The sequence below is a fragment of the Microchirus variegatus genome, assembly GCF_963457635.1.
Source record: "Microchirus variegatus genome assembly, chromosome: 12".
Classification (NCBI taxonomy): Eukaryota; Metazoa; Chordata; class Actinopteri; order Pleuronectiformes; family Soleidae; genus Microchirus; species Microchirus variegatus.
In genome coordinates, this window is record NC_139813.1 from 12,440,714 (window position 1) to 12,462,975 (window position 22,262).

General features: G+C 40.5%; 1 protein-coding gene and 1 long non-coding RNA gene across 4 annotated transcripts in view; one reads left to right on the forward strand and one right to left on the reverse strand.

Annotated features, from left to right (window-relative positions):
• The window catches only part of pak5 (p21 protein (Cdc42/Rac)-activated kinase 5), a 70,434-nt gene that overhangs the window by 24,654 nt on the left and 23,518 nt on the right, over window positions 1-22,262 (reverse strand). For 2 of the 3 annotated variants that reach the window (XM_083898968.1, XM_083898969.1), the window contains one exon: window positions 9,344-9,567. In XM_083898968.1, coding sequence (XP_083755094.1) covers window positions 9,344-9,547 — 204 coding nt within the window. In that variant the 5' untranslated portion in view covers window positions 9,548-9,567. Of the gene's footprint in view, window positions 1-1,801; window positions 2,015-9,343; window positions 9,568-22,262 lie in introns of those variants that run through there. The other variant, XM_083898970.1, reaches the window with a different exon arrangement.
• On the forward strand, window positions 10,472-11,768 carry LOC310934917. Its single transcript, XR_014592969.1, has 3 exons — window positions 10,472-10,731; window positions 11,295-11,400; window positions 11,483-11,768. It is a non-coding gene; the product is annotated as an uncharacterized lncRNA (long non-coding RNA).

A 22,262-nucleotide genomic window follows, 5' to 3' on the forward strand; every position in this document is an offset into this window, starting at 1 on the left:
CTAATCTGCTGCTGAAATGATGATGGATGGATCAACAGTCACATTTATTCATTCATTATTCTTCCACAGTGAGGAGGGAACATACTGTATTATGGCTCGTCATGGGAGTTGTAGTTTGTCTCTTTGGCCACACGAGGATACTACAGGTCCACTCATTCAATTACATTACACACCAAGTATGAATGAGCACGTGCTGGCTGGGAAACAAAGACAGTGAGTATTGTTTACAGAGCCATGTTGGGCTCGTATTAAAAATAATATGGCATAACGCTGCTACTTGACTACTGTGGATGCAAAGATTCACACTGGAGTCACTAAAACAGTCCCTCGCAGTTCCTTATCAGGAAAATGGAGAGGTCTGCCAATAAAAATGACACACCAATTACCTAATTTACTACTTTATATATATTTCCCTGCAAAAAAAAAGCATTTCCTATTTAGAATTCACAGCTTAAATGTCCTTCCAAAAGAAAACCCTCCACTTTCAGACACTGTTGGATGGTTGTTAGCCAGGACATTTTGAGATGCCCTGGCATAATACGCGGCACATTACTGAGAGCCAAGATCCCCCCCCCCCCAGCAGCGAGAGGAGACAAAGTGAGAAAGCAGAGGAGGAAGGAATGAGAGAGAGGTCTAAATCAATGCCATCCACTTCACCTCAGTGCCAAGAAAGACAGATGCTCTCTTTATCTGTGTGCGTGTGTGTGTGTGTGTGCTCCAACATACATCAGTCATGAGTGATTTTCCTCTGAGTCTATTTCTGCCATGACCAATTTCACTGCAGATCAATGAAGATGAAGACATATTATAATACACACTGAGCCGAATTCAAATGAAACTTGAAATGAAATGCATATTGATCACATCATACAACTCCATTTGTTTTCTTTCTCTATGAAGAAGCTGAATGATTGCCATGGTTATTGTACATGACACACTGGCAGATTCACCTGTTGCAAACCTTTACCAAAGAAAACTATTTCATGTCTGTACAAATAATGTATTCAAAAAAGCAAAAAAACAACAACAACACGTGTCATGCTTTTACACCACATGTTAAAGATTGTGGACATGTTTCACACTTGTCTCAACATCATTCACTCTCAGTCTGGACAGTCCACTGTCTTGGAGCTCAGTCAACATCATTAATACACACTGCAATAAAGATGTCTCCTCAAATTAGCAACTCCCTGTGTGTGTGTGTGTGTCAGAACCATAACACCCAAATTCTATATTCAATAATAACTGAAGTAAGCATTTCTGCCCCTGAAGCAAGGACTGGGTGACCCTGTTAAATCAGAAACACTATCCCACTAAGCTCAGTCGCCATATGCACACATGCAGCAAACCCAGCAAAGCTACAAAAATAACTCTGCCATGCAGCACTTAGAGCACAAAGCTGCACTCACTCAAGAAACACGAGTAAACAACCTGCTCCCTGACTGTGCGACAATAATTCTTGGAAGGTCAAGGCTTTGTGTTAAATATGCAACGAAAATAGAAACAGGACATTTTTTCCTTTTTTTTTTTTTAAACACACGCAGAATATGTGACCCTTTTTTAACATCTGCAGAATCGGCAAAAGAAAGAGTGAAGGAAATGCTGAGTGTAGCCGCTACAGTCTTACACTAATCTTGCACGATCAGTGTTTGGTCTGATATATACAGTATGTTTCCACTAAGGGCTGATGGGAACTGCTGGCAGTCAGAGGCTGAGACCTGTTGCAGAGGCAGATCTGCATAGCCAACATACCAGCATGCAACCTTGGCTCACACCAAACAGAAACAGTCAAACGCCCCACCTGTAGCTTTTTACGAGTCGCCTGTGCCTGAGGTTTAAATGCCACTGACTCTTCAGTCTTCACCAGCTGCCTCTGCTCTGGCCTCAGTTGCCCCTCGGCCGCCCTGCTCTCTCTGGCCTCGGTCCCTGCTGCTCCTCGCCCCCCCGCCATAGTAAGTAGCTCTGTCTGCCTGCAGCTGCATCCAGGCTGCATCGACTGAAGTCAGGCACAGAGAGACTGAGAGAGACCCAATGATCGAGTTTCCTCCTCCGTCACCTGCCAGTAAACCGGAGGGGGCTGTGGTGGCCGAGCTATCGCTGACCGAATGCCATTTACAGTGTTGCTGTACTAGTGATCACCGTGTCCATTGTCATGTGATGTTAGTAAACCCATGTCTGTCTGTCTGTCAGCCACAGTGATAAGTTTGGACTGCTTTGAAAGCCACAGAATGTAATGCTACAAATGTAATAAGAAAATCTAGAATTATTCGATTGCATTGCAATACACGTTTAAGCCATGTATTATAATTCAAAACAATAAAAAAAAACATGAAAACAATACAGCACTGATGTAAACATCTATGAAACAGTTAACCTGCTGTCTTAAAATCTCAATTAAGTGGCATTATCAATGTATATCCCATTTCAAGATAACCCCTTTGACAATGTTAACAACATACATTAAATAATTTAAATCGCCTTTAGTGTTGTGTTGACATGACAACGTGGTCACACCTTTGCATTTCAAAAGTCTGATATGCCAACATTTTATTGCTAGACTGAGATAAAAACAACAACTAAAACACAATATAAAGTCTACATACAATGCACCTTACAATTCTACTTCTTTTAATGTGATGTAAGACTGAGATATTTACAGGAAGGCTATAATGGACTTGACAGCAGGGAGATCTTCAGCTTTCTAAAATATCTAAAGCCACACTTCTCTCCTGCCTACACTACAGGTAGGCACGGACTCTGGGGTCATCAGCTCTGTTAGAAAAACACATGAAACAGGAGGAAGAAGACTTACAGAACTTAACTTTATGGAACACAGTGCTCATCAGGAACTGCTGAATCTGAAAATGAGTGAATCCAGGGTTCAATTTAGCATCTCAGTCTATAACACATTATTAACAGATTCACATTAGTGCCCTGTAGGACATAATCAAAGACCACAAATCTACTGCGTTCATACATGTCTGTGATCTTGATAAATGTCATTCTTTTCAAATTCACTACAAGATGCATTCACAAAACCTCGTAAATGTCATCACTTCTGCAGCAGCAGCTGCTGCCACTGCCAGAAAACATTGTTCAGTTGTGTATCTTTTTAATACAATCATGTATGAAGTCACCTTAACTCATACATTTTTTATATTCAAAAAAATAAAATAAAATAAAAAATAAAATAAATAATTGAATATCCCTGATCCTTTCATCGCTGAACTTGTGTGATTAATTTGTTATAATCTATCATTAACTTCCAGTACTCACACAGCGAGAGGCTGAAACTGATATCATTAGTCATCCCCTAACTGTCAGGATACACATAAATCAAAGTGGGCCACTTGAGGTGTTATTTTTAGAAAATAAGCAGTTAGTGTTCTGCTGTATTTTGCAGTGAAGACGGCGAGAATCGAGGAAGAGGTATTTCAGACATGAGGAGATAAATCGGGGGATTTTCTCAGCTTCTTTAAGGAGGAGGGATGTGTAATTGGAGGTAGCATTAAGGAGAAATATTCACCTTAGATCATGATTTACATATTACTCCTGGTTCTACAGGTTCAGTGATGATCATGTCTTTTCAACAGCATAAAGAGGAATAATCTCTTACTTCGTCTTCTTTGAAATCCAAGTTCTTTTATCTTTTTTCTCTCCACAAGTCTTTAGTGTTGTTGATGTTTATGCCTCTAGGGCAGTTTGATAAAGCAGAATGAAGACAAATGATTTAAGCTGCTTTCAAAAAAAAAAAACAACAACTCATGCCCTGGAAGTGGAAATGAACTAAGATTACTGCAGCCAACTGTCACAAATGACAGAATGACATCTTCACTCTTAGTGGGTTAAATCCCCCTTTTTCTACCAAGGTAATAATGACCTCATAAGAAGCATGAAATTAGAGACACTTAGAGACAAACAACCATGCAGACCTAAACGCATTTCTGCTGGACTGTGGCAGGAAGCTGGAATACTACGAGCACAGAGAGAACATGCAAACTCCACATAGGAAGGACCCCGTGGCCACTGACACACATAATATCAGGTTATTATAGCATTGACCTACTTTTAATAATTGACGCAATTGTCTTAATCCCACATCTAATGAAAGCGGTGGAACACAGTCCACTATCAACCATTCAACTTCTTTGCTATCACATGTCAACTCTCCTACTCGTGTCCTTCTGTCTCTCACTTACAAGAACACAGACATCTAGTCATGTTAATATCAGGCCCCAGCTGAGGTAACATGAGCAAATGGGAACAATGAGACAGCATTAGCAGGGCTCTTACATGCATACTACACACACACGCACACACGTTTGAGCAGCATTCATAATGAGGACACTCATTGACATAATGTATTCCCTAGGCCCTTAAGCTTAACCTTAACCATTACAACTAAGTGACTAACCCTAAACTACACCCAATCCTAAACCTATCTCTAAAACCAGGTCTTGACCCTGTAAAAGCCATTTTAAGTGGTGACAGAATGTCCAGGACCAGCCAATGTCCTCACTTCCTTAAGTTTTAGGGATCTAGATACCCATACAAGATCCCAAGCCCATCACCCTAAATGCCTAACCCTAACCCTAACCCTTACATAAACCAAATTCCAACCGTAACCCAAAAACTGTTAACCCTTAAAAGGCCCCTTTAAGGGATGAAGGAACATGAGGACCAGCCAAAAGTATGTTGGTCCTCACAAAGATACATATACAAGACAGATAGACTATTCTTAGGACACTGCAAAGACTTTAAATCATTTCGACAGCATAATTAAAGTGTTATCCCTTACCATAACCATAACCAGTTAATACTAAACACAATTAGGACCAGGTTTTAATCTCTATGAGGACTACAGTTTCAGAATTTATGCCAGAAAAGGTCCTACAAAGGTAGCAAATCAATTCACATACGCGCGCGCGCACACACACACACACACACACACACACACACACACACACACACACACACACCATCATGGTAAATTACCCCTTTAGCAGTTTGAGGGTGTCAAACTAAAATCAAGGTGCAACATGAGACTGCCATTAATAGCCATGGCAAAGCCCCCGCTAGTGCTAATGTATGCAACACATTAACACAAATGTGACCCTGTATCACACACACACACACACACACACACACACACACACACACACATTTGAATGTATGTCAACATCAAACCAAGGAATGCAGCATAAGAAGATGTTTTGCGTAGGCGTTGTATATTTCTACTTACATACGCACACATCACACACTTCGAGGCCACAAGAGCAGATATGGACATATTGTTAGTCCATGGTGTGAGTCCAAAGTTTTGAATTAGCATGTGCTGTTGAGGGCTGGTGGAGTTACAGAGAGAAGAAGAAAAAGAGAGATGACAGCAAAAAGCTTGAAGCAAAACTATAATGCTCAGCCTCGATGAGCGCTTTTGTGAATAAATGATGAGTGCACAAGCCAGAGGGCAGGAGGTCGTGGTTGTTACAACACGATGACCACGCTGACCTCTTTATATGATCTATATATATATGTACATATATTAGAGAGACAGGCAAACATGCATATTTTCCATGTTGAGCAGGACTAAAGTGAGACAGACCACGTCATCTACTGTATGTACAAACACACACACACACACACACACAGGTTTGTGCGGTTGTCCTTTTAAGAAGTGAAATTGACTTCCTTTCATTTGGACAGCCTAAATAAAGTCTTATCACTAACCTTAACCATAACCACAAATCAAACCTTCACCTTAAACTTAACCAGGGTCTTATAAATGAGGTTCTGCCGGTTTTTGTCTGTAATGGTGCTGACAAGGTCATTGTTTGAGCCAGAAAAAAGGTCCTAAACAACAAACACAAGTGCAGTGCTGTGGGGGGAGTCTGCTCAGGCAAAGGAAGCCTCGTGTCAATCAAGTGTCGGGGCAAACTGGCAAAGGATATCAGGTCATCGGTGAGACTCTAGAAATAACCCAGCTCACCTTCAGAGTCAGGGTGTCACACACACACACACACACACACACACACACACACACACACACACACACACACACACACACACACACACACACACACACACACACACACACACACACACACACACACACACACACACACACAAAAAAACATGGACACATTAAAGACTAAAGATGTCTGGCAGAAGGCAAAGTCTGAGTTTCTTTTTTTGAGGTAAAGTCTGGCAAAGTGGGCAAACTCCATAGATCATGTCCATGCAGTGTTGAATAACCGCCGTTAAACTTCATTTTCATCAAGTCTGAGTTGTGTGTAAATCCTGGAACTAAGGACCATCACTTGAATGACATTTGAATGACCTTCGTTACCAAGCAGCGTGACAAATATTTAGTTTTTTTTCATCTGGAGTATTAGCTCTAATAATATCGAGCTATAAAAAGATACGACAGGTACTGTAAGAGCATGTCCCCGTTTGAGCCAGTCGATTGAAGAACATCTTGTGCTTAAATAAACCTGAGGGGAAGACTTGAAGATGAGCAGAAGATCTAAATTCTTACACACTCATATGTTGTCTGGAGTTACTTCTTATGTCAATTGAATAACAGCCTGTGCTGTAGAAGAGGAGGAGAGGAAGAGGAGAGGAGAGGAAGAGGTTTAACTGAAGAGGAAGACTTTAAAAAGGGTCTTCTAACACGTGCAAACCCTTCATGGCCTAATGTGTAGTGGCCTGCAGCAGAGCCAAATCAGTTGTCATGGCAACATGCACTACAAATCTCAGCACCCATCACCAAAACCATCATTGTGATTATCATCATCATCATCATCATCATCATCATCATCATCATCATAGGGAACATGCTGCTACGGCTAATATTGTCTTTACTGAGGAGGCTCATGCGAATGAAACAAAGGGACGAGAGAGTGAGAGATGAAGTCTAAGAATAGACTTGGCAGAGTAATGCAGTTATGTCATGTGCGGAGTCATTCTCAAAGTGTTTCTCCGTGCTCCTGCTGACACAACACCTCCACCTGAGTGCATGACGGCAGGCATTGGAGGAGAGATGTGGAAACAAAACAGCAGAGTTGTGACTGTGTGAGAGTGACAAGAAAAGACAAAAAAACAATCAAAAAAAAGAGGGAGGGGAGGGGTTAAAAACAGAAGGGAAGAGGATGTCATACTTTGGGCAACGGCGTTTCGGATGACCGGACTTTCTTGGGAGATATCTGTGAAGAGAGCAAGAGAATTATTTTCTTGTTTCCCCCTCTTCAGAGATATCTCCTGTGGCATATTGCTGTTCTCTGTTCGAGGACGTAAGGACTTAAGAGGTTCCTTGGTCGTTAATGTTTCCAATATGTGTCGTCGTTTTAGGTATTTTTTCTAATGGAGTGTCGTGGAAAAAGACTACGTGTGAAATGCTTATGGGACCAAAGCACTCAACTTATTATCCATGTCAACAGAAATGGTGTGAGCAGGTGTTGTAACACACACAAGACACAGGAGACTACATGTGTAGCTGAGGTTTGAATACGGGTCACACAAAGCAAGATGGGACCACAGACGATGGAAGAAGACAAAATGTCACGGTTTAAGCGGTGACCGTTGTGCAAGAAAAGGCCATCACATTACAAAACCATCACATGTTCTGCTACAACCCAGAGAAAGGTGCACAGAGAAATGAATCGTCAAGTGTTTTTTTTGGGACTATAATTATTATATAAATAACATCAATAAACTGTGCCCATGTGATTGCATTTGCACGTGTGATATAGTTTTTGTTACGAAGAACCAATGAACAACAACACATCAGAGGAGACACTCAGAAGGTTTGGAGACAAGAGGAGACACACAATCACAGTCAAAGGAGGATAAAGAAGAAACATCACAGAGATACATGGAAAAAAAGACAAGTTCGAGTGTTTGTTCTAATGGCAGTTGCTGATTTTTTAACGGAAATGTTTAATAATGTCATTAAAGCTGCATTTAGCAATTTTTGACCAGCAGGTGGCAGAAGGTCTATGAGTTTATCAAATGCTGGTGATTTGCATGTTAGCAAATGTTTGCCGACTAACACATACAGTTAGGTCCATGCGTATTTGGACAAAGACACAACATGTTGTCATGAATTGGAAATGAAACAATCAAGATGTGATTCATTTGAGGGATTGAACAAAACTTTTATACAATAATGTATAAAAATGCTTGTAATTCATCAACAGTTAATGTGATTCTTTTGTTCAATCCCTCAAATTAAAGCCAAGAGTCCACACGTTAATCTCATCTTGATTGTTTCTCTTCAAATTTATGGTGGTGGTGTACAGAGGCAGAATGACAAAATGTGTCTTTGTCCAAATAAATAATTCAGTATGGACCTAACTGTGGATCATACACAGAGACAATGTGCACCTCATTTCAGTCATGTGCTCATCTGTGGTGCATTGTTCTGTTTTGCTCTTAGATCCATATTTTGCACAATTCTTATTGTAACAATTGGATTATATTTATTTCTGTCTTCACTGTTTTATACTTTTGTTTTACTCAGTTCTCAGCTGCTTTGAGTTCCTGGTAAGACTAACAGATTAATTACTTTTACATCCACAATTTTAAAGCAATGCAATTGGCAAATCCCAAAAGCTGCAATTTATTTGTTCTATTATTGATGTTTTTTTGTGCTATGCAAGTAAAAAAAACATTGATTCATATCTTTAATTTCTATTCATCTTTAGATGATTAACTTATATCACAAAACTCACTGCAATATCTGGCAGGAAATCTGCAGTCATCATTCAACCCTAGTTCTTTGCGAGATAAAGTAATATTCTTCTTTTTGTCAAAAAAAAAAACCAAAAGAAAAACAAATAAAAACAGTGAAATATGTTGTGCTAAATTCAAATTAAAATGAGTACATGTATAGAATTGCTGTGCTGTTGTGTGGGAGCTCATTTTCTTCAACATTTCAGTTATATTATGACATTCTGAGAAAGTCTGGTAGTTATTCAGTTGTTATTCATAAGAAAAAAATGCTAAATGCAGATTTAATGCGATACTATTTATAATTGAATGTGAATAACGGTAACTGAAAGAAGAGTCCGGGTTACACACTAGTGAGAGACAGCAACACTGAGGTGAAACAGCGACAGAATGAGAATTTAAACATAGAAAAGTAAAGGAAACACATTAAAGACAGTGAATGGAAGAAATAAGGTTTGTTCAAATATATATTCACACATATAGATGGACAGAGGAGAAGGGTGTGGGGATAAGAGAAGGATAGAAAGTCACAGGTAAGAGGCAAGTGATAAGAGAGGAAATGTTATTGTTGTGCCCACTGCTCAGGCCTGATGCCCTCTGCTCATTCACACTCTACCTTCATTGGTGCCAACTGGATGGGGGTGATGTAAGAGGGGTCCACCATGGGCTTGGGGCGGTTGGCAGTGTCTGCCAGGAGGCTCTGCCATTGCTGTGGCAGCCCTGTGAACTTCTGCTCCCGCGGGTCGAAGCCCGTGTGGACCCGGTGCTCAAAGTTAGAAGGAGCGGAGATCTCCAGCCGTTTCTTCTTCTTCCCAAACATGCTGGAAAACCCTGGCAAACCTGGCAAAGAAGGAAGAAGAGAGCTGCAGATGAGCACGACAGATAAAAACAGAGATTAAACCAATTACTGCACTGCTACTCAGTGTTGTAATGTACTTACTCAAGTACAAAATTCACATATCTGTACTTTGTTATTTATATTTCTAGAAACTTAAATGTTTACTCCACCACATTTCCTCTAACTATCCTTGTTACTTGTTACTACCAAATAAAATCAGAAGAAGAAGAGTTGGTTATGGTCTGTATTTATATAGAGCTTTTCTAGTGTGTGTGTGTGTGTGTTACATGAGGGTGCAGGGAGTGGGGATGTTTAAGGGGTTCGTTTCATTTTCTTTTCTTTTAATGTAAAGCACTTGTGCTACATTCTTACATGTATGAAAGGGGCTATATAAATAAAGTTTATTTGAATTTAGTCTTGATGAGCTGCTTTACACTATATTTTTCACACATCTTACACATCATACCCATTCACACGCTGCAACATAAGTGTGAATGGGAAGTTAAGTGTCTTGCTCAAGGACACATTAGCAGAGCCAGGAATTGAACCAACAACCTTCCAACTCACCATACCACTGAGCCACCATGGCTCAATTCTAACTCCTCACTAATTTTTATACTTTTACTTCTAAAACTGAAGTACATTTTATAACAGATAATTACTTTTGATACTTAAGTACAGTAATGGCGCTTTTCCACCGGCCCGACTTTAAACGGCACTACACTACACGACACGGTTTAGCGAGTGTTTCCACTAGCGTAGTACCTGGAACTCGGCACTATTTTTAGTACCTGCGGTGGTGAGGTTCCATTCGTGGTGCCGGTACTATGCGCAGGTACTATGCGCTGATTGGTCAAAACTGCCGGTAACTGATTGGCCAGAAGTGTCGTCACTGGGTGCGTCATGAGCGCGACATAAAATACAGGATGCAGGAGTCTATTTCACCATTTTTCGAAAAATAGTAGCGCGCAAATACTTCGACATGGCGACTCTGCATAAGAACACTCCATGGTCCAACGACGAGGTCCAGACTGTCCTGTGTTTAATCGGAGACGACAAAATACAGAGAGCTGGACGGAGCCGCCCGTAACGAGCAGGTCTTGCCGGGAGTCGATGTCCGCTCACGGCGTAACACAGCAACTCCAATAACTCTGCACACGCCAACGGTAAGTTTTTTATTTTCAGCCTAAGAGCAACGTTTAACTACTGCTGAGAATAAACTCGCTTAAACAAGACATTATAAAAGTAACATCATGTGTGTCGGTAATCTCTGTCCGTCTGTTTACACGAGACAACGTAGTTGGCTAGCTAGTTAGCAATGTCGCTATTAGGTGCTCAACCTACAACAAAACATTACGTAAACCTGTAAAAGAAACCAGATTTGTACAAGTCATGAATTAGACTTACTACCGTGTAACGTTTTGTCTTTGCGTGTTAAAACAGACTAGACCAGAATATACAATATGGGTTCTATATTTACATTATAGACAGAGAATGAGCATCGGATATTATATGTCTATATTACACTTTTGCAAAAAGACAGTATATTGCACATGGGATGAGGAGCCTGGTTATATGTTGTCTACTGAGAGCTAACAGCTGCAGGGAGGAATAAAGGATAATAATAATGATAAAGCTCCTTCATTTAGGGTGTTTCAGTCTGTGGCTGAATATATATATATTGTTATGCGTGTAATTACAGCGTATGTATACACTTCTTTTGTTCAAGAATCCCATTCCATATGTGAGGAGTGTTCATCCACCCCAGCAGAGCCATCAGCTGCTTCGTTATCGGGGGCACCAACTTCGCCACAGACCACAGATCTGTGCAACTGGTAAGAAATAATAAACATGATTTACAGCATTTGTGTATTTCCTTAATGGTTTGATTAATAACCCCTTTTCTCTTCTCTATAGTGTTATGTAGGGAAGAGAAAAAGAAGCACACAGCTGTCCTCGCAGAGCTTCAGGTGGAAGATGTTCAGTAGCAGGAGTGGAACCGGACACAACGTAACCGCCACATCACGAGAGTGCTGCGTTCAACCACGCATTCCTTTGAGTGATTGGGCAGCTTGTCCAGGCAATAGGTGGCAGGAGCATGCGACCTATTTCCTCCCTCCTGTCCTAGGACTCCACCACCTATGTACAGTTTATTTGATTTGCTGTGCAATTTAACTTTGGTTTGTTGTGTTTTTTTGTTTGAATAAACAACAATGTGACTTATGTGATTACGTCATGCGTATTTCTTTTCTTTTAATTGTGGCAGCCTTTACAAACAAAACGTATACAGACAAAAGGAGACATCTCTGCAGAAAGTACAAACTTTTATTTGTAATTCAGTGAAAAACAGTACAATAATAAAGCATTTTACAAATTCACAACAAGTGACACATCAGGCCCTCACCTACATCTCTGCCATCCTCTACACCCTGTGCCACTGCCACCACAGGTTCAACCACTGTAGCTGCTGTGTGTGCATCTCATTCAGTGTCATAGGTCTCACCATGATTTTCACACAGGTTATGCAGAGCACAGCAGGTCATCACCACCATGGATTTCACCAGCTGGACATCACAGTCATTCCTTTTCAGGAGTGACAGAACCATCTGAAACACACAGGCAGCATGCTTACGTTAATACCAGAATACCAAAAATAGAGATTGCTTTCGGTCATTACTACGCTGTACAATTGTACAGTACTATGTAGAAGTCTGAGGCCACCATTAGATTGTTGCTATAATGACAATAGAGGATCATTATTTCTATTTCACCATACTGGAACACAATCAGAATATATGTATGCAGTTTTTTGTTGTTTTAAAAAAAACATCCTCTACAGGTGTCCAGTATTTAGTGTGATCGACCCTTACACTTGAACAATAACACAACTCTGTTAATACTGGAGTGGAACCTTAATTAATGTTTCTGGTTCAAGACATGCATGAGTATTACATACTCAAAAAAACAACATCGTTTCTGCACAGTACTGTATATGAGCTAGTTAGCGATAGCAACTATATTAGCTTACCCTCACTCGTCGTCTCGTAACATCTCATCTTCAGTTTCATGATGTATGACTTCTCTGTACTCCTCCACAGTATTTCTTCTTGCCGCCTGTAGCTTTTTCTGGCGATCTTCTCTTCTGTGTGTGAACAAATGCCACAGACCGAGCAACAGAACGAGTACACGTCCGTCATTGTTTATATGCGTGTGTGTCTCGCGTATAAGACGTCATAGCAGTTTCGCGCAGCCGGGTTGCAGCCGTGTTGTGATAACCACGCCCACGTTGAGAAGGTACGTTCTCTGTAGTGGAAACACAACTAAACCGTGCCGTTTCGTGTCGTGTCGCTCAGTGCCGTGTAGCCCGGAGCTAGTGGAAAAGCGCCATAAATGTCATTTAATTTAAGACTTTTACTTCTGTAATGTTATACAAAGTGACTTCAACTACTTTATACAAGACTGCTGCTACTTTTATTTTGAAAGGCAAAACTAGTACTTTCCTTCCCAATCTTCATCTTCCTCAATATGTGCTCCACTTCCTGTTATATATTTCCTCTATAACCTAAATATACATTTGTTTTATATTGTGAATTATTAGATTGACATTACTGCAGCATTTTCTGTTAAAATGATTATATTACACAGGAAATACATCGTATTTTGTTTTGTTACACACAACAGAACACAATAGGGATCACATTTTTGACGTCACAATATTGTTTAAGGGTTTTTAAAGATGCAAGTTAAGATGAAGTAAATAATCCTTTTGTTGTAACAACATTTTAAAACATGAAAGCTCCATTGAATTTCATCTCATATAAAAAATAATGATTTTTAGAGCATTAGAGCTCACTATTCCATTGAAAACTGTGCATCACCGACAGTTCACAGTGGTGCACGATATGATACAAAATATTTACAAAGGTATGAAATAAGAAAACACGATGAATAACTAAATAACTTAATAGTCTGTTTTGCTGCAAGGTTTACACACTGTAGCAAATATCCAGGTTTAGTTTACCATGCCTGTAAGCTGCATGGTTTTACATAGTGATGTGCTCCGCTGCCCTGTAGCTTAGCTCGGCATTATAATGCTGCAGGATACAAACAAGAGAGAAAGAACAAACAAAATAAATCCACACATGCTCGGAACAGAAACAACCACTTTTGGTTATGTAACAGAGCACTATTTAAAAACCTGTTCGGTTTAGGCAGTGGACGTGTGCAGCTACTGTCAGAGCTACAGTACATCGTGCATGGCAGCTGCTCGGCACCGACGGTGCTTTCACTCCCAAACCAAGAGGAACTGTATGGAAATCCCACAGTGGTGTTGGTGGTTTGGGTGGAAGCATGATGTCCAATCATAGGAACAAAATGTTAATGTGTCTGTGAATGGAGTCTATTGTGTCGCTCCAGTCTAGGAAGCATTGTCCTCAGAGGGGAAACAAAGTCATCCTTCATCCGCCCTTTACTTATTTATCCCCCCCTCACCCCTCACCTCCCTGTGGCTGTTACACAAAAATGTTTTCTGTTATCAGTCTATGCCACTAATTCCTGCCTTTACATATTACGTGTATAAAAGCAACTGTTATTATGGATTTTACTGAGTCATGTTTGGCATTTTCTTCTGTTACAGTCTGCAGTGGTTTACATGCTGGTGCATGGCAAGACTCCATGGTAGGAGATGAATGTGATAATCACATATAAAATCTAATAACAAATGTATTTATACATACATTACTCTCTAAATAAGAATGGTGGTTCCCAAAACATACAAAACACTAACACTAACCTCTACCTGACCTGACAGATCCGTGCTGCACCCTTGGTAAACTGCCACGGGAATAACACACAGCTCTTTATATGGACTTCCTGGGGGTGTGTGTTTATAGGTCATATCTTCGGGCTTTACAAAATGCATGTTTTTGTCTTCGTATGTGTTGTTGAGTCAAAGTTATGATTCATTTCATGTTGGAGTAGCGATAATTGTGCAAAAGTCACAAAATAGACCGTTTTTTCTTTCATTTCTGTTGATAAAAACAAGCCAAGTGAAATTTGAACTGTGACGTATTTCCAAATTTCACAAATTCGATCCGATTTAAAATACATTTGGGTACTTTTTGCTCAGGTGTGTTTATATAGTTGATGAAAATGATAAAACATTTTTTCATCAGATTGCCTATTACTGGGATCAGCAAATAACAGTTTTCTTTGTAAGCAATTAAATATTGGGCCAAAACATCATATCTTCATCAGGTAAAGTGCCTTAAAGCATCTTCAGTCACACAAAAAAAAACACATGCTGCCTTTAACTAGGAATAATGTGGATGCTGTCTGTAATCAGATGATTGTTAAGAAGACAAATACGCGACAGACTCGTACTTCTACTGTTAATATTTATTGTGAAACATTAAAATTTTAAGAATTACCACTTCAAACCAAAGTTAAGTGGCAATTCTGGCAACAAAATCTATTTAAACAAGTAATTTTTTTTCAGAATAAAAGCCCTGAACTTGATATAATTTCTGTAATAATTAAATGTATCTGCCCATGGGCAAGCAATTGCTGACCACCGGCCTATTAGTTGTGCTGAAAAAAGGATATCTTAAGATTCTCTAGAAGCAGCCGAATGCTCTGTGTTCTCAGGGTTAATCTCCAGCTACATTTTTAAATGATATAATGAAAGAACAGCATTATGTAACATATACTACTACTACTAATAATCTTCTTCTTTCAGCATCTCCCTTTAGGGGTCGCCACAGCAGATCATCTGCCTCCATCTTTCCCTCTCCCCTGTGTCCTCTTCTGTTACACTAACTGTCGTCATCCGTAAGTGACAAACATTCATGTTTACTAGAGTACATTTTCAGAGCACAGTGCTAAATCAGTTTTGGTTGTGAAAAATGACTGACTCTTTTGATCTGTCACATGCAATTACAGAAGTCACAGAAGGCTTTACTTCTAAATGTAACTTTAAACAGCTAGACATGGCAGGGAGAAAAAAAGTAATTATGAAAATAGCTCTCAATCATTTCCTTTGCTGCCCTGCGGGGGAGCCAGAAAGACCAAATTAGCAGCCTCAAACAGGAAAGATGGAGAGAGAGATAGATTGATGGATGAAAGGCGGGGGTTTGGGGAAAGCAGACAGAGAAGGAAAAGGAGCATGGTGGGGCGAGATTAAGGAAAAAGAAACTGATGAAGGAAGCAAGAAAAGGAAAGAGAGAAAAATGTAAATAGTGATGGAGAGAGGATGAGAACCGAGAAGGCTCTAAGGCTTTTGTGATGCTTTTAGTTCAGCACAATCATAGCACAACAGATTATTATGCAGGACAGTGCTGCCTTTAGAAAGCTCAATACTGGATCAAAAAGGTGTTAGGTCATAGATGGAAAACTCATCCCACGGGCATGTTGACAGATCTCTGCCTTCTGAGTTCACACTGATTCAAGCGTGCGCTGCATTAGTTGCGAGAAAATATGCAGTTAGAAAGACTTGAAGGCACATCATGTCATATGTATCGTGACGTTATAGGAATCCATTCGTGCAAAAAAGGGATGAATGATAAGGAAACGAAAGAAGGGCACAGGATGTGTGCTACCCTGAAGGAGAACATAGAAAAGATAAGAGAAGACTTTTTATGCAGCTATCAGATGACCCCATCTACAGGATTTACACATTTAAACACAGAGTGGTGGAAGCATCTAGCAGACAGGAAACTTGCTCTTTGTTTTTCTCTCTCGGTCCAACTGTGTCGTCCAATTCCCAAAAACACATAACTTGCATTCTCTCCATAGGTATCCTCACAATAAACCTGCACATAAAATGCCCCGTCGGCCACAGCCCTCATCCTAATCCTTTCCATTTTGTGCTGAGCCTGAGCTAATAATCTCTTATGCAATGCGGACATGTCAACCCTTCTCACTTTTGGCAGGCATCCACTCCATCTACAGAAATATAAATATATTAAGTGGCTTTTGCAACATGAAGTACTCACACGTAGACACTATTTGGTTGTAAAACAAAATCAATGAAGACAATAAGGCTGAAAAACAGCTCTTGGGAGAGTCAAGTGTGACAGAAGGCGACGCTCAAATGTTTTGTAAACATAAGCCATAAAGTGGCTTTTCTGCCGTCACCGCAGTCAAACACACAGTGAGTAAATACGAGGGTTTGATTGCTGCCTTGCAATGAATCATCAGCTGACACACAGCCCTCGCTACCTCTTGAGTAACACAAACACATGCTGTCATGTCATGCCCGTTGTCTGCTGATGTCTTGTCACGGTTAATTTAATAATAAATAAGTACATAATGACTCAGATGCGATGTGTGGTGGACATGACTGGATCTAAATCTACGTAAGCCGCAGACTTACCTCAACCAGACGAGACATTGTGCAAGGGAAACCAGCATAAAACTGATTCATATACTTGTAATGTGCTGAAAACATTGTGTTTTTGTACATTTTACACTACAATTGTACACATATAGCACTTTGACGCATTAGTAAAATAATTGTTTTAATGTTGGGGCAGCTCTGAGCATTTTTCAGTCCAGTGAGTGAGAAATAGTGACATCTAATGGTGAGACTGCAAAACTTAACTAACTTAAAAAGCTAGTTTGTCCATTCCATTACTGTAGAAACAAGATGGCAGCCTCTATAAAGGAAGTCCCTCCCCTAAAGTACACATTAAAAGCTTATTCTAAGATTACAGAAACCAAATTATATCCATTTTACAGAGTAGTATAGTAACTTTATTCCAATAAACAATTGGGAATGTGGGTTGTAGCCCCGCCAAAAAAAGATTATTATGGTAATGCTGGAGACACTGTGGGAACCTGAGCATCCTTGGATGATGTTTGTGCTCTCTGAGGGCATTCGCTGGTTAAAAATTTAATTTTGGATGAAGTAAATATTTGTGGAATGCCCTCTCTGCCCCATTCTCTGTGGTCTGTGTGCAGCCATAAAGAGGGTGGAAGCCCCTGACCTACATGTTACATCTTGGGAATGAGATTATTAAAGGCTAGTAAGGCTTAAGTAGTCTAGGCCAAGCTCAACCGCTAAGAGACACAACAACACATGTGACACACAAAAACACACACTGAATATGAGGTGAGACAACAGATGGAGGTGTGTGTTTATGTCGTCGCCCAGTCCAGCCTTTCTCCTGTGGAGCTTTTAAATAGCGTGTGTCCCCCTCTCAACACTTCAAACATGTTTGGACTGAGAGTGTTCTTTGAGGGTTGAGGGCTCTCGGGGAACTACAGAGGAACTACAGTGTACACAGCTCAACTTCTCCCGGCTGCCACATAAGCACCTCTTGAGCTGTAATTTATAGACAGGTTGTAAAGCACTTGGTGAAGTTTGAGACTAATGCCTGCAAGGTTATTCTCTGCCTGAGAGTAACAGTCACTCTAGTGAGAAATGGCACCTGTTAAAATATGGCACAGATTACGAAACTCCATTTCTCTACAGTGTGTGTGTGTGTGTGTGTGTGTGTGTGTGTGTGTGTGTGTGTGTGTGTGTGTGTGTGTGTGTGTGTGAGTAAGACTGAGGTGAGCTGTGACGGTGTGTGTGTGGATCTGTGTCTGTCTGTGAGTGCGTTGTGTGTGTACTCATTCATTAAACACAGCTGCGAGGGCTCTACAGTGGAGTGGAGGTGCAGATTGCTCCGAAAAGCAATCCATTTTGATGTGATGCCATAAATAAAACCATACGCACGTTCATATACACCAACCATCTCTCTGTATTGTGTGTACAGGATCATAGTATACATAAAACCTGGACACAAAATACAGAAAGATGCTCACGTGGCAGCAACTCAATGACATGTAGACATGGATCGGACGACTTGCCGAAGTTCAGACTGAGCATCAGAATGGGAAAGAATGGGGTCTTCACTGAATTTGAACATGGTATTGTTATCTGAATATTTGAGAAAGTGCTGATCTACTGGGACTTTCACGCACAACTAAAGAGTTTATAGAATGCAAATAAACACTTACTAGACCATCTTTGATCGCCAGAGGTGGAAAAAGTACTTAAATATTGTACTCAAGTAAAAGTACCAATACTTTGATGAAATATTACACAAGTAGAAGTAAAAGTAGTCATCTGAAAATGTACTCGAGTAGAAGTAAAAAGCAGCATTTGAAATGTACTTAAAAGTTACTTGGTTACTTTGCGTGGGGTGTGAGGATAGTAGAAATATGACAAGGGTTCCGGAATCCAAAACTATTTTGGAGCTCACGCGCCCGGCGCTACACAGGATATTACATCACTTTTGGCGCGCGCCCTCTATGTTCACGCACCAGTGCTGGTGCTAATCACATCATCATTCGTCTGGTTCTGGTTTATATTTTCCCCCTGTAGGTCTTCATTGAGCTGAATTTTTATTTTTACTCAGTAACTGATAGGATTTATAAAGTAACTAAGTACAATACCTAATATCCTGTTTTTAAATTATACTTAAAAAATACAAAATACACAAAAAAGTATTCAATACAGTAACTTGAGTAAATGTATTTCGTTACTTTCCACCTCTGTTGATCGCTGATCGAACCTTGAAGCAGATACTGAAGTAGAAGACTACACGAGTGCCCACTCTGCTACTTTGTTAAGTGTAATGTCTAGTATGGTTGAACAACTTAGGGAAGAATATCTCACACTACAACTTGAGATATCATCAATACAGTGATGATGCAGGATGAGAATTATGGCGCTTTTCCACCTGCACTGTATAGTTTGCTTCCAAAATGTAGGAATTACATTGTTTTGAATTGAGAATATTCAGTAAGTAAGTAGATCAATCATATATAGCACAGATATCAAAAGCGACAACAGGGTTCAATCAATTAGTAATAAAAAAATCAAATAATTTTAGTAAACAATCTGTCAACTATCTCTGACACTGAAAATAAATCAAATGAGTCGGAAGTGCTATTTAACTTAAATCCTTAATTGCAGTCTTTGCAATATGCTAATTGAGAGTCTACTATACTGAAGACTAAAATGGACAAGATTAACATAAGACACATTTATAAGAACACATAAATATGTGCAGCTATTCTTCATAGGACAACTGCACTGACAGCCTAAACAAAGGATTATCCCGAACCTTAACAAATGCCTTAACTTAACCTGACCACAATTCAAATCTTAGCCCTAAAGTTAACAATTTCCTAAAAAATGTGATTCTGCCTCATTAAGATCGGGTTTTGGCCTCGTCTGGTTCTGCTTCTCACAAGGCCAGTGTTATGCCAGAAAACGTCCACACACACACACACACGCACCACATACACAATCCTACTTAAAGGGGTGACTGGTCCTGGGGCAGAGATCCTGACTCCCAGGCTGATTTGTCTGCAAACCATCTGTCACCATCTGAGCCTCCGCAGGCATTTCCCCTTTAGTACAACAACACCTCAACAGACACGCACTTTCACTGAAACCTGCTTAAGTACAACAACGTACGCCTGTCTGCGTGTGCATGTGCTGGAAAATGCCTTATATACATAATATCCTGGTTCTATTTTGGTTTCCTAAGCACGTGTTAGCACCCAGCATGGTGCATTCATGTTATCAAAGCACCACATTAATTTTGTCTCCTTAAGATTGTAATTTAGAGGCCTCGTTTTGTATTGAGATTCAAAGTATTCACTCATGCACAAATATGCAAATACATTTCATACATAATTTAAAAATCAACATGAAAAGGACACAAATTCCTTCTGATAAACAAGCAGGGGGAGGAGCGATATTCTCCTCTGTACTTGCCGCTACTGAGAAGAGGAGGAATGCCTAATTTAATTAAAAAGGTCAAATCTTTCAGAGCCAAACAACACAATCCAGTGATACATATTTGCCAGGGTATTATCCTTTTCTCAGTGCAGTTTTGAAGGACAGAATCTGCACATCATGAGATTATAAGTGTTTCTGCATCCTCCTCATCATTAGCGTCTCTGCTGTGTTGTCTGAGCCTGCAGTCTGTCCCATTTGCATTCACCTGTTCTCTCCAAAACTTGCTCCTTCAGATGATTTAATTGGCTGGAAAAACTGTTAACACACTCACACTTCACCTTCCATTCCCTGCAGATGTATTTGTAGAGCATTCACAACTTTAACTGAGGCAGCTTTTCATCATTTGCACACTATTAACAACATGCTAAGAGGTTTGTAACAGCCCTCACACCGCGTTTCAAGAAGGGACGATTCAGAACCTGTTGAATTAAAGATCTGTGATGAATATTCTTTATTGCCCTTCTTAAATGTTTATTTCAAGCCATGTAAACGCACTGCTCTTACCTGGAAACACACTGATGGTTTCTTTCAACCAATTAAAGTGCTCTGGATTAGTCATCGTGAGACAGTCCAGGACAATCAGAGTCTCTCGTCTTTGATGTCAAAATAAACTTCAAATGCCCACCCAAAATCCTTAATGGACCTCAGTTTTCCTTCAACAAAGATGAAACAGTGAATCTTCGGCATGCACCACAATTGCTGAATTATACACCGAAGGTTCCCCAGAGAAGCGACACTTCGCTGAACACATCACATGGACAAATCAGGTCACATCCAGGACCTGCTGCAGCTCCCAGTGAGCTGCTGCTACTACTACTACTCCCAGCCTGCTGCTGCTGTTATGCCTGTCCCTGCCTGCATGCTCCGATAACTCCCAGTGTGAGACGCACTGGGCATGGAAAAAGTGCTGACACCAGCAGCCCCAGCCAAGGCACGGCCAGACAGCTTAAGCCCAGACCCGACCCATTTCACTTCCATTGTTTGTCTGACAGGGTCTGACCAGTCGTGTCCCAAACTGACCACACTCTGACCTTCACTGTCCTCCTCCCACTTGTCACTCTGTCGACAAAATACACAAAAACAACAGAAAAAGCCTAAGTGTCCTCTGCGTTTCCACAGTCCACAGGAAGTTTGTTTGTGTCCTGCTTTCAGACACAAACACACACACAGAAACGTCTCCCCCCGGCGTACAGCATGTGTGGATATCAACTTTGGTGTGAGGAGAGCTGCACCACCAGGCGCCCAGTCACTGTCACTGACACAAGGAGAATCACACAGAGGAAGACAGATCGTGAGACAGAGGAGATAAGACCAAAGAAAGGGAAAGAGGAAGCAGCCGGTGCAGGCGGCGGCTGTGACAGAGTCCGGCCTTATGACGGTGCTGTGGGGACATTTAGTGGTGGCAGCCACGGACGACAAACACACACTCACTTACACAACAAGTGTGTGGCTTTTAGCAGGAATGTCCCTCACAGAGAGAAAAGGTTTGGCCTTGGAATTATAACAATAATAGGAATACGTTTTATTTATATAGCACGTTTTGAAACTCGGTGCGGTACAATAATTAAAACCCAAATTAAAAACAGGAAAACATAAAAGCGCAAAAAGAACAGACTAGTTAAAATAAGATAAAGCCACATAAAAGAACAAGCACGTTGAAATATCCCATAGTTTTCAAGAGAGATTTAAAAACAGCAACAACACTTGCAGCCCATGATCTCTTCAGGCAGGTTGTTCCACGGTCCATAGTTTCAAACAACAAAGTTAAAGGAGGCGCCCGAGGATGTCAGAGTGCCAGAGGGTGAATATGACATTAAAGGTTCAGTTCAAGTATCTGGGGCGAGGCTGAGCAGGGGTTTACAGGTCAGGCAATAACATTTTAGAATCAATCCTAAAAGC